At 42.6% G+C, this 12,801-nt stretch overlaps 1 protein-coding gene across 1 annotated transcript in view; it reads right to left on the reverse strand.

Moving 5' to 3' along the window:
• Positions 1-232: 232 nt before the first annotated feature.
• LOC140112912 (proton channel OTOP1-like) overlaps positions 233-12,801 on the reverse strand; it is a 37,285-nt gene continuing 24,716 nt past the window's right edge. The window contains exons 4-7 of the mRNA XM_072132614.1: positions 12,376-12,434; positions 5,604-5,734; positions 4,380-5,209; positions 233-501 (exon numbers count right to left, since the gene is read on the reverse strand). Of these exons, the coding sequence (XP_071988715.1) occupies positions 322-501; positions 4,380-5,209; positions 5,604-5,734; positions 12,376-12,434 (1,200 nt within the window). The 3' untranslated portion in view covers positions 233-321. The remainder of the gene's footprint in view (positions 502-4,379; positions 5,210-5,603; positions 5,735-12,375; positions 12,435-12,801) is intronic.

Here is a 12,801-nt window from a genome sequence, read left to right on the forward strand (position 1 = left end):
GTATCACCCCCTCATCCTCATAGACTGTAAGCTCTTGTGATCAGGGCCCTCACTCCTATTGCTCCATATTACTGCTTGTACTCTGTAATGTAATATAGTTGTATATGTCCTCTATGATTTGTAAAGCTACGGAATATGATGGCGCTATATAAATACAGATTATTATTAGTTATATTATTAATAATTTTATAAACAAAAAATTGAACGTACTACTCAAGGTAAAGTTTGAGGAATTGGACAAAAGATGGGATTTTCTATAAGGGTGGCCTAATTTTTTGCCTAAATATAAAATGTAGCCCTGAATCCTTGATGACTTTTTTCTCAGGAAGAGCCTATTTTACAATACACATCAAACAAGGAGTAGGTTGAGTGCATTCTGTAAAAGATGGAAAACGGGACAGAAATATCTATCACAATAATCCAGGGTATGAACCCGAACACGACAGCTTCCAATCCGTTATCATACTGGGGGCGACATCCAAAAGCCGGAGGTATCCAAAGCTGGAATAAAAAAATTACATAAATGTGTCAATACTGTATATTTTGTGTTAATCAGATATCAAATAAGACATATTACCATCTCCATAAACATGGACCAATTTGCATATTTCTCCCAGTGAGCATTGCGCTACCAGTTACATCTAATATCATAGTTTATACGGTTGAAAAAAGACACGTGTTCATCAAGTTCAACCAAGGAAGGGAAGGGACTGGAGGAGGAAGAGATTTATGGGAAACAATTCTATATAACATAACCATCAATGTTATTTAGGTGTAAAAAGACATCTAGACTAGAGATGAGCGAGTATACTCATCCGAGCTTGATGCTCGTTCAAATATTAGCATGCTCGGAACGGCTCGTTGCTCTGCTCGAGATCGAGCATTTAATTAAGAAAAGACAGTGAAGAACAGTGAAGAATACAAAGAACACAGTGAAGAACACATTGCAGATGTTCCGAACATCTGCTAACTTATCTGAAGACGCGAGCGCCGAACGGTGGAGGAGCGGAGCGGGGGCTAGAGCGAAACGGAGCGGGCATCACGGAGCGGAGGCTGGATCAGGCATGGAAGAGCGGAGGCTGAAGTGGAGCGGGGGCTGGAGCTGGCATGGAGGAGCGGAGCGGGGCTGGAACGGGCATGGAGGAGTGGAGCGGGCATGGAGCAGTGGAGTGGGGACTGGAGCTGGCATGGAGGAGCGGAGCGGGGCAGGAGCGGGCATGGAGCAGCAGAGTGCGGGCTGGTGCGGGCCACAAGGAGCGGAGCAGGGGCTGGAGCGGGCATGGAGGAGCGGAGCGGGGGCTGGAGCGAAACGGAGCGGGCATTTAATTAAGAAAAGACAGTGAAGAACAGTGAAGAATACAATGGGGCAGATTTACTTACCCGGCCCATTCGCGATCCAGCGGCGCCTTCTCTGCGGTGGATTCGGGTCCGGCCGGGATTCACTAAGGCAGTTCCTCGCCGTCCACCAGGTGGCGCTGCTGCGCTAAAGAGCATCGGAACGTGCTGAAGAGCATCGGAACGCACTGAAATACACCGAGGCCGGCTGAGTGAAGGTAAGTGCAAGCTTCGCAACACATTTTCCGTTTTTAAATGCGGCGGTTTTTCCGAATACGTCAGGTTTTCGTTCGGCCACGACCCCCCGATTTCCGTCGCGCGCATGCCGGCGCCGATGCACCACAATCCGATCGCGTGTGCCAAAATCCCGGGGCAATACAGGGAAAATCGACGCCAATCGGAAATATTCGGGTAACACGTCGGGAAAACGCGAATCGGGCCCTTAGTAAATGACCCCCAATAGTATGTGAAGAACACCGTTCTTTCAATGTGTTCTTTCAGTGAAAACATCTGCAAACATCTGCAATGTGTTCTTCTTTAGTGTTCTTTCAATGTGTTCTTTCAGTGAAAAATGCTCGAGTCTCCCATTGACTTCAATGGGGTTCGTTATTCGATACGAGCACTCGAGCATCAGGAAAAGTTCGACCCGAGCAACGAGCGCTCGAGCATTTTAGTGCTTGCTCATCTCTAATCTAGACCCTTCTTGAGGCTCTCTGCTGTCCCTGCTGTGACCAGCGCCTGAGGCAGGCTATTCCACAGATTTACAGTTCTCATAGTAAGAAAGCCCTGTCGTCTCCAGTGATTAAATCTTGTTTTCTCCAGATGTAGATGCAGGAGCATGTCCAGCTCTGAAGACAGCCATGAACAGTCACTGCTGTAGCAAGTCCCACTTCACCGCCGACTGCACTCCGTTCATGTCCATCCATCCCCAAATCCAGATGAAAACAATTGCAATGCCTAGCATTTCTCTCTGCATTTTTGATTATTTCAGGCCTTGTGTGACACAAAACTAACGTACAAACCGTGACAAATGTCCACATTGTGTATTATTAAAATAGAGACCCTACTCTTTACAATTACACCACAACTGTGTTTCTAGGTGCCACAGTTCAGAAGATATAGGCTAACTAGGACTTATTTACAGGGCAGGGCATATATTATAGCCCTCCTCTGGAAAGGATAAAAAATCATGCTAGGGCTGAAGAAACACATTATACAGTAGAGTGTAGGAAGGGGTTATAATCTATGTACAATCGATCCAGAAATGTATCAAAGAGGCCCAGAGTATTTCATAAATTCAATCAAATGTGCTATGCATGTTATATACTTTTATGTATTGGTTGGCCTACATTCCCGGCCAAAGTTTGCTAAAAGTTTTGTAACAATTTTGAGGCGTTTTGTTGTATCTTAAGCCATGCCCTTCGTATTGGGCCATACACCTTCAATGGAAGGCATCTTCTACATTGAGGCACATTCACTAAGAACAGTGCAGTGTGTACTCCCTGTGTGGTGTGCAGGGGGCGCCAGATTCAGGATTTCTGACACACGTTCTCCATGAATCTGGCGCCCCCTGCACTGCCCACTTTTTTTTGGTGCACCTTTAACATGGGTCCTGCGACACAAATCTGTCAAACTTTGCATGCTAAATCTGGCGCACAGTGCGACTGAGCACTGAAACATCAGGTAATCTGTATCATATGAAGCATAGTGCATCTGCGCCACAAAGGGGTCTGGCGTGACACATATGTGGCACGGATACTTCTTAACCCCTTAACGACTTGGCCCTTTTTAGTTTTTTTCACTTCCATTTTTCACTCACAATCTTCAAAAATCTATTACTTTTTTTATTTTTCCACATAAAGAGCTGTGTGACGGCTTATTTTCTGCGTAACAAATTGCACTTCATAGTGATGGTATTTAATATTCCATGCCGTGTACTGGGAAGCGGGAAAAAAATTCCAAATGCAGTGAAAATGGTGAAAAAACACATTTGCAACGTTTTCTTGTGGGCTTGGATTTTACAGCTTTCACTCTGCGCCCCAAATGACATGTCTGATTTATTTTTTGGGTCGGTACGATCACGAGGATACCAAATTTGTATAGGTTTTATAATGGTTTCATACATTTAAAAAAATTAAAACCTCCTGTACAAAATTTTTTTTGTGATTTTGCCATTTTCTGGCAGCATTAACTTTTTCATACTTTGGTGTACAGAGCTGTGGGTGGTGTCATTTTTTGAGACCTTTGATGGCGTTTTCATTGCTATAATTTTTAGGACTGTGCGACCTTTTGTTCACTTTTTATTCATTTTTTTATATTTTTCAAAATGGCAAAAAAATGCTATTTTCGACTTTGGACGCTATTTTCCATTACGCGGTTAAACGCAGTGAAAAACCGTTATTATATTTTGATAGATCGGGCATTTTCGGACGTGGCGATACCTAATATGTTTTACTGTTTATTAATATTTATATCAGTTCTAGGGAAAAATTTTTTTTATTTTTTTTTACTTTTACTATTTTTCAGACTTTAACCCTAGGTTGTCTGATCGATCCTACCATATACTGCCATACTGCTGATAGCACATTGTAATGAATGGGTTAAAACGACACAGCTTCGGGCCTTCGTGAGACCCGAAGCTGTCATGGCAATGGATTGCCACTCCCCGTGACGTCATCGGGGAGCGACGATCAGCGGCAAGATGGCGGCGCCCATGAAGTCACCGGCAGCATTGCCAGGGGCGATCAAGGTGAAAGCACCCGCGATCGGTGCTAGCACCGATCGCGGGTGTTACCAGCAAGCCTTTGCTGCAATATGCAGCAAAGACTTACCGGCTATGGAGAGGGCTCGTCCCGCGGCAAGGGGTTAAATACCTGTGCAAGCAGTTTGCACTAAACAGAACATGCAAAGTTCAACAGAAAACTGGTGCAAGATCCTTAGTAAATGTGCCCCGATATAAGTATGAAAGGCATGTAGGTAAATTTCTTGGTGAAAATTGAGTAGGAATTCTGTCAAAGTCATCTTACCGATTTGACTAAACTTACCGAAATATTGCATAGGAACAAGGCCACTGTAATATTTTTCAGCATCGCTTTCTTAATTTTTGCACAAGTATCTTGAGACGTGGAGTCTTGCTGCGTGATGTGGCAGCGGTCGTGGTGTTTGTTTTCATTCCCTGTCCTAAAATCGGTATTTTTGGAAGGGAATCTTGTTTCATGTGACATGATAGAGATTCCCACACAAGGTGTCCTAGTATTCTGCTTGTGCTTTCGGTTTATGTATGTTATGATGAACATGTTTTGTAGGTATTTCTCCAGTATGACCAGTATGGAGTAGGGTATATTGTACCAGATGAAGGCCGGGTGGTTATCGGAAAATATTATGGCAATTATTGAGCCCCATGATGTAATCCAAGATCCGATGGCAGAGCCCACCAGTAGGTTTTCATCCAGTTTAACAGCTGGACTTTTCTCCTTCAAAGTAGGTGTTGCATCCAGTTTATGTATCATGAGTCCGACCAGTGATACTACACTCATGAGGCTGAGGACGACGATTGAATATATGTAGTAAATGCTCAGAGCGGATTCGCTTTTGATCTTCGTGCGTCCAATATTCAGCAGGTATATTGCGACTGTAGCAACAGTTGCACCCAAAGCGATGAGTCCTACAAGGGTACCAGGGACAACCCCATGGAAAGTCAGTTTAGATCTATGATGACGAGATCCAAGGTTGTTTCCTATATTCTTCCACAGTACATACAGCATGGCCGAGGCCAAGATCTGATATTCAATGTGGAAGGGGTATAAGTAATAGATTCCTCTTCTGAAGCTGTCACACAGACTGGAGGTACAGTTACACTGCATGTGATCCTCATCTGAAAGATATAGGAACCCGAAATAAAACTGTAAGGAATGTACAACTATTGATTTACTGATAGATTACAATATTATACAGTGCTTAGGATAAAGATATCAATCACAATAACCAGGGTCTGCTCCAGGTTTCAGGAGGCTCCTGGGCGACAAAGCCTCAGTGGGCCTTTTTGCAGCGAACTCACATGGCGCCATTAAAAATTCAGAAACTAAAACAGTCTCCTGTTCCCTAGTTTTTCAGAACAAATAGCCCCACTATGGATTCATTAGTTACAGCCCCTCCTTACCCCCATGGATTCCTTATGTACAGCCTTATGTGGGCCCCCCCAACAGCTCTGGGCCCCGGCACATGCCCAGGTATGCCCAGTGCTGGCGCCATCCCTGACGATAACTTACGTAAAGTTATGTTAACAAAGCCGAGCGATGTCAGTCTACCCATGTGCTCCTCCAGCTGGTGATCAGATTCTGTGGCCACTGCACTCGCCCAGAGAAGTAAATTTGTATAAACTGAGTGGATTAAGCCAAATCTGAATAAAAAAAGAATAAAAATTAACACACGTCTATACATAGCTCTAATAGATCTGCAAACAAGTAAATGTATACTTTTTGGTTTTATTCTATTTTTGGTTTATTATTCACATGCTTTTTGAAGTATTGCATTTTTTAGTATACAGTTATGAGAATTTAGAAGTTACCTATTTCATAACTATAATAAATAGTTATGAAAGAACAAAAGTGCAGACAGAGAACCAGGATACAGAACTCTAAAATCATAATATTTCTGAAAATCTGAAGGTAGTCCTAGAAAAGACAATGAGAGTCCTGATTACTCCGCCCACACACAGTGATTGACAGTGAGAGTCCTGATTACTCTGCCCACACACAGTGATTGACAGTAAGAGTCCTGATTACTCTGCCCACACACAATGATTGACAGTGAGAGACCTGCTTACTCCGCCCACACACAGTGATTGACAGTGAGAGTCCTGATTACTTCGCCCAGACACAATGATTGACAGTGAGAGTCCTGATTACTCTGCCCACACACAATGATTGACAGTGAGAGTCCTGATTACTCTGCCCACACACAGTGATTGACAGTAAGAGTCCTGATTACTCTGCCCACACACAATGATTGACAGTGAGAGTCCTGATTCCCCTGCCCACACACAGTGATTGACAGTGAGAGTCCTGATTACTTCGCCCAGACACAATGATTGACAGTGAGAGTCCTGATTACTCTGCCCACACACAATGATTGACAGTGAGAGACCTGCTTACTCCGACAACACACAGAGATTGACAGTGAGAGTCCTGATTACTCTGCCCACACACAGTGATTGACAATGAGAGTCCTGATTTTTGTATTTAGTGTGTAGATGTTATTTTGCAGTTCAATATATTTACCTTTTTAGGTTCTCTGTTCTGACTGGAGGTGGTTCCAATGGTCAGAACTCCAGAATTAGCATATTTGGTTATTCAGGATAACATGCAAACTTTAGATTCCCCTAAAACCATATTTAATGTTTAGGTCCCAATGGAATGGATTCAGCGCTTACAGTTGGGTTACTGCTCTAATAAATATTTTTTTTATGCGAAACCTTAATTAAGTGGCTTGCTAAACTGTACTCGGAACAGGTAACGTCCTGAAGGGAAGTACAATCCCTGGAGAACTATCTGACAAAAATATAGTTCCCAGGGGGCATTAGGGTGTCACGATTACTGGCAGAGTATTAGCACAGAAGACCATTGTGTGATTTCCTAGATCCTACAGAAAGAAAAGATAATATAAGAGGAGCTGCTATAAAAAAATGAATAAGCAGATAAAACTCCCATTCCCATTCAGGAGTGAGATAGACATCAAGAAGACAGTGGAAACCTTGAAAAACCTATTGAATAGTTACAATTTTCAGTTTTTGAAGATTTTAGAAGAATTTAAAGAAAATGGACTCGAACCTTAAATTCTGGAGCCTATTCCGGACATGTTGCTTGATGGGCTGCAGAGCAATCAGCCAGCTTTACGCCACAAGCAAATAGGCATGGCTGTGAGACGGAGCTGGTGGTCAGAGGACGTGAAACCTAAAGTCCTGGTTCCCTCATCCCTATTCCCAAGTAGACCCTTTCATATAAATACCAGCAACCACCAGGAAATCATAGAGTATCTAATCAAAGAAGGGGTACAAGGTAGAAGCAAGGAAAGAAGACAAGATAGATATTATTTCTTTCAGGAAAATGGATCAAAAACCAAACACATATTGTAAACATCTCAAGGGATGGAGTGAAGGGTGGTTTTGAACGTTCCTTCGAAACTTTGGCCAAAAGACCAGAGGAGACAGGCAGTATATCAACAATTTTCTGAGCACCAGAGTCAACAACGGGTCACATTTACTTACCCGCCCACCCGCCTTAACGCTACTGTGAGTCTTCCCTAACTCCCATCTGGGACCGAAATCTAAGTGGCACCTGGTCTTCACCAGAGCCCGCCGCAAAGCGGGATGGTCTTGCTGCGGCAGGGTACCACCAGGTCGTTCCACAGGTGTGACTTGCTCGCCATGGCAGCTAAGGTAGGGGTACAGAATTGTAATCCAGGCTCGAGGTCAGAAGCAGGCTGGTATTCAGGGCAGGCGGCAGAGATGCAGAGGTCAGATCCGAGGTCACAACAGGAGATCAACACAGAAGGGAACAGGAAGTGGCCAGCGCCAATAAGTGGTGGGCTGTGGCCCTTTAAATTTCCGAGTGCCGACGCGTGCGCGCCCTAGGGGGCGGGTACACGTGCGGCCTAGCCAGGTCGGGAGCAGAAGCGTGGAGAGTTGAGTGCGGGCCGGGGAAGCGCCGCAACGGAGAGGGGCATGGGTGTGCCCATGATCCGGGGCATGGATAGCAGGGACACCCATGACACATGCCATATGGGCAATGGTGGAATAACAAGGCAGCCCCTTTAAGTAACTTTATTAAAAGTTTGCAAAAACATTTGCACTGGGATCACCTTAGTATTATTAACACAACAACCTTAGCAACTATTCACAGCTTTACCACAAGGAATGCTATTCAGTCAATGGCTGTATTTTTCTCCTTGCTCCTATATGTATAGTTTATAGCTCCTCGTATTGAGTTACAATTATGTTGTCCGGGTCATTTCAGTAAACAGGTCCAGGTTTATTATGAGAAAGACTCATGTTTCATGGTTTTTTTTCCCTATCCCCTATTCTTGATTCATGGAGTGAGGGATTTCACAACATGCAACCATTCGAGGAACCTACAATTTAAGATTATACGCATTGATTTCAATTAATTGGTAGCAACAACATATGTAGACAATGGCAGTATTATTACAACCCGGAATGTACACACAAGTCAGACAGGAGATAAAGGTTCAAAGTAATGTGAAAAGGTGTGAAAAGGTCCACATGCAGTAGATATGCCATAGACCTTGGCATTCTCCAGCTCTCTAACTTTTATTCAGTAGTATATTGAATATTTCCCTATCATCTCTCAATGAGTCTAAAAAGAAGTAGAGAAGTAGGGACAGGAGAACTATAGGACTGTTTTACAGTGGCTCAGCCATCCATCACATGGGATATTTTCCGCAGTTTTTGGGGAGAGGACATTTCAGATGTACATGAAGTAGCAGTAACTCAGGACTGTAGCCTGGAAAAACACTGATCCATGATGTCTATGCAATGTAATATTTTACAGTCGCCATAAACTTACTAAACTCACTAGATGTGACCTGATGTCACCCACTCATAGATATCTCCTTTTACAACTTACCAATTGTCTTTATAGCTACTGTTCTCTTCCAGATTACATTTTGGAGATATGGATATTAATTTGGACCCTCATCCCATGAACAAAACTAGTTCTGACAAACGTCATTGCCAAATATTTTTTGGTCTTTATATCTACACCTCCTTAAAACCACTTAAATGGGCAAAATTCCAGGTCCATTTGTCATTCGCCACCAAGTTCTTTAAGGAGTGAATTCTTTGCTGGACGGACCATTTTGTTGAGTATTGGATTTAATATTGGCAAAATCTATTCCACAGGGGTAGCTGAGAAACATGTTGTCAAGCAATTATATTGATAAATTGTCAAGCAATTGACCCTAGTAGAAGCAGAAACCTGAAACCCACACAACAGATGATGATTTGTTGGAACTTAGTATGTGGATCTGCTTCACTTAACTGGTTTGACTTTGGACTTTCCAAGGGCGTTATCCAAGTGTTAACCTCTGGTTTTGTCTTGACCCACCATATGGGGATCAGAAACCCAGTCTTACAACAGTGCAAGAGTCAGAAACAAGGGAATGCAAACAATAGAAGAGACAAATACCTGTACTCAAGACATTGGGAACCTTCAGGTATAAGCACATGCCATTGAAGAAAAGGAACAGGAATGTGCCATGATTGTACATTTTGTAAATATATTTTATACACATTGGGGGTTGTTTATCATATGCTTGTGCACAGTTTTCATCTCTACGCCAGTTCCTACCCGGCATAGAAATAAACGCAGCTATCAAATTCACGCATATGAAAATTAGTCCATCCGCAGTAATTGCGCAGGCAAGGGGACAGGAATTGTGCAGTCATCCAACCCCGAGCGGCCATGACCTCCCCCTTGATAGTGACATCCATCTTTAAGAAAGAGAAGCGTATGAGAAGTGAGGAAGGGCGGTAAGCAGTGACAAGCTGAATAGGAGCAGTACATTATTGGCTGCCAGAAGATGCTCAACATGTGACAGAGAAGGGAGAGAGGATGTGGTGGATAAAGCCTTTTCCAAGGCATCCTACCACATTAAATGTTGGTACATAGTATGAGGATGCTGGGACTAGTGGAAAAAATATTTCAAAAGCCTCAAAAAGTCTCCTTTCCTCTGCTCTCCCCACTACCTAGAGCAGTGGTGGCGAACCTATGGCACAGGTGCCAAAGGTGGCACTCGGAGCTCTCTCTGTGGGCACCCAGGCTATCACCCCAGCACAGAGCTTCCAGATAGGACTCTGGAAACCTCCTCCTGGCCACCCAGGATGTGCTGTGATCAGGGCTATCCTTAGCTGCCTATAACTACAGGAGGAGCAAGGAGGTGCAGACAAGGCTGCGATATTATTGGAGCTCCTGCTCTGGACCCCCGCAGTTATTCCTTTTCAGGGGACCCCGGAAAGAAGCTACAATGATAATCTGAATTCCTCCTCTTTCTTTCAACTGTAATGTGTCCTCAGGACCCAGATACAATTAAAAGCAGTGACAAAACAGGTAGAAACAAGTTCCTGCTTAAATTGCCCTGTTGGCACTTTGCATTTAAATAATTGGGCTTGGTTGTCGTTTGGACACTTGATCTCTAAAAGGTTCGCCATCACTGACCTAGAGTATTGAGAGCAGAAACTGATGTATGAGGATTTCATGGGTGTGAGGCCTTTCTCAGTAAAATATGGTGGGTGGTTTGAGTGGCCATGGGCCCTTTAGGTGGCTTGGGCCCCAGACCAGGAACTGCAATGGCCAGAGCACATGAAGCCTACATACTATCATTCCATGGTGGGCTAAATTGATTGGGTTTAAGTTAATCAAGGAAAATGAGAACTGATGAATGGTTGGGAAGAGAGTGGTGTGAAAGTGGAATGCCTCACTTGGTTAAGGTTTGAATGTTCCACATAGAAAAGGGTTGTTTACCTTTAAGAGTAGAATGCTACAGTCTTAGGCTACATTCACACTGACATATGGGGGATATATATACAGCCGATATATACGCCCCCCATAAACGGCAATGGGCGCACGATGCCCTACGGGAGCGGTGCGGTGCCGCACACGTACCGAACCGCTCCGTACCCCATGATAAGATAGGACATGTCCTATCTTTTCACGGCATATGGCACCATGCACCATACGGCATGCAACCACAGTGTGAATCCAGCCTTAATGTACCATCTACTGAAGGCAGCTATAGGGTTGATGAGTGTTACAGGAATGGGTTATGCCACAGATAAAGAAAATATTGTGGACAACATAGTCTACGAGTGAGAGGTGCAACTCCATGTACATACGACTTAGAAAATCGACAATACACTCTTATGCAAGATATAATATTCCAGGCCTCACCTTAATGTCTAAATGGAAATTATTGACAATCTTAACACTGAATAGATATGTCTATAATACTATGTGACTAAAGTTACCAATACAACAGGTTTTTATATCATATTTCAGAATCAGCCTTTTTCTGTCCTCTTTTGTACACATCTGCATAAGGCCGTGTAACTGAACTGGGGTGTGAATTACAGGATGTGACAGTCTCTTTTTTCTCCAAGTTAAATATAGATGTTTTTAAAAACCTCATTTGGATAGTCATCTGAGAGTAACTTTTCCACTTCCATTTGTCTTCTGCAGCTTTGAACCTTTCAGCTCAATCATAAAGAAAAACGTTGTGCCAATAGACACATAAATGGGAGGAATTAACTGCTTTACAACCAGACTAGTTCAATTTCCCCCAAATTTCTAAGGATTTTCACATTTTCACATTCAAATTTTTTACATTTTATCGCTTACATATCTATATGAGAGCTTGTTTTATGCAGGATAACTTGAATTTTTAATGAGTCATTTTGAAGTATAGGCAGTCCCCAGGTTACTTACAAATAGGTTCCATAGTTTTTTTCTTAAGTTGAATTTGTATGTAAGTCAAAACTTTTTTGGCCCAGTGACAATTGGAGTTTCAAAATACTTTGCTGTAATGGGACCAAGGATTATCAATAAAGCTTCATTACAGACACCTTACAGCTGATCATTGCAGCCTGGGACTATAGTAAAGTATCCAGAGAGGTCACCAGAGGTGACAGTGGGCAGAGGGGTCTGTCTTTAACTAGGGGTCATCTGTAAGTTGGATGTCCTTAAGTAGGGGACCACCTGTAAATATAAACTTATTGGTTTAATTTTACCAATGCTTTATGAAGGGTAGTAGAAAAATAAAAAGTCCTCAAAGTTTTAATGAATACTTTTGCGTCATTCATCACGCAGCATAAATAACGTAAAATCTTTTTATGTTTCAGTATGATTTTAGTGATTCCAAATATGGTCTAAGTCCATGGGGCATCACAGGATTAATACAAGACCAAACAGATATGGGCAAAAAAATTTTGCTGGAAAAATTATTTCATATGAAATCCAATGCTCTTACCTTTCGAGTGTTTTGAAGGATTTGATTACGTCTTTTGAATGGCGCCAAAGAAAATATACCTGAAATCCATAAATGTGTAAAAAAAAAATGATTTCTCATAAATTAATGACTTGTAACAGACAAACATTGTAAAACTAATTCCGGGAAAAAAACAAAGTGTCCTGTAGCACATAATAGACAATAAGAATTATCTTAAGCTTCTGTAATGTCGCAGCTGTGAACAGGGTTTTAATTGTAATGAGTATAACTAATCCCACCGTCATAAATGATCACAGTATTTTAATGGGGTTTTTATTCTCCTGGTAATTACAGGTACAAACAGCTTAAGAAACATGTGCACAGTCTATAATTACCATGCAAACAAAACTCCAAAGATAAAAATGCATGTGGTGCATACCGATACATGTGAGTTAAATCTTCAATTAT

Source organism: Engystomops pustulosus, chromosome 1 (assembly GCF_040894005.1).
Source record: "Engystomops pustulosus chromosome 1, aEngPut4.maternal, whole genome shotgun sequence".
In the NCBI taxonomy this organism is placed as follows: Eukaryota; Metazoa; Chordata; class Amphibia; order Anura; family Leptodactylidae; genus Engystomops; species Engystomops pustulosus.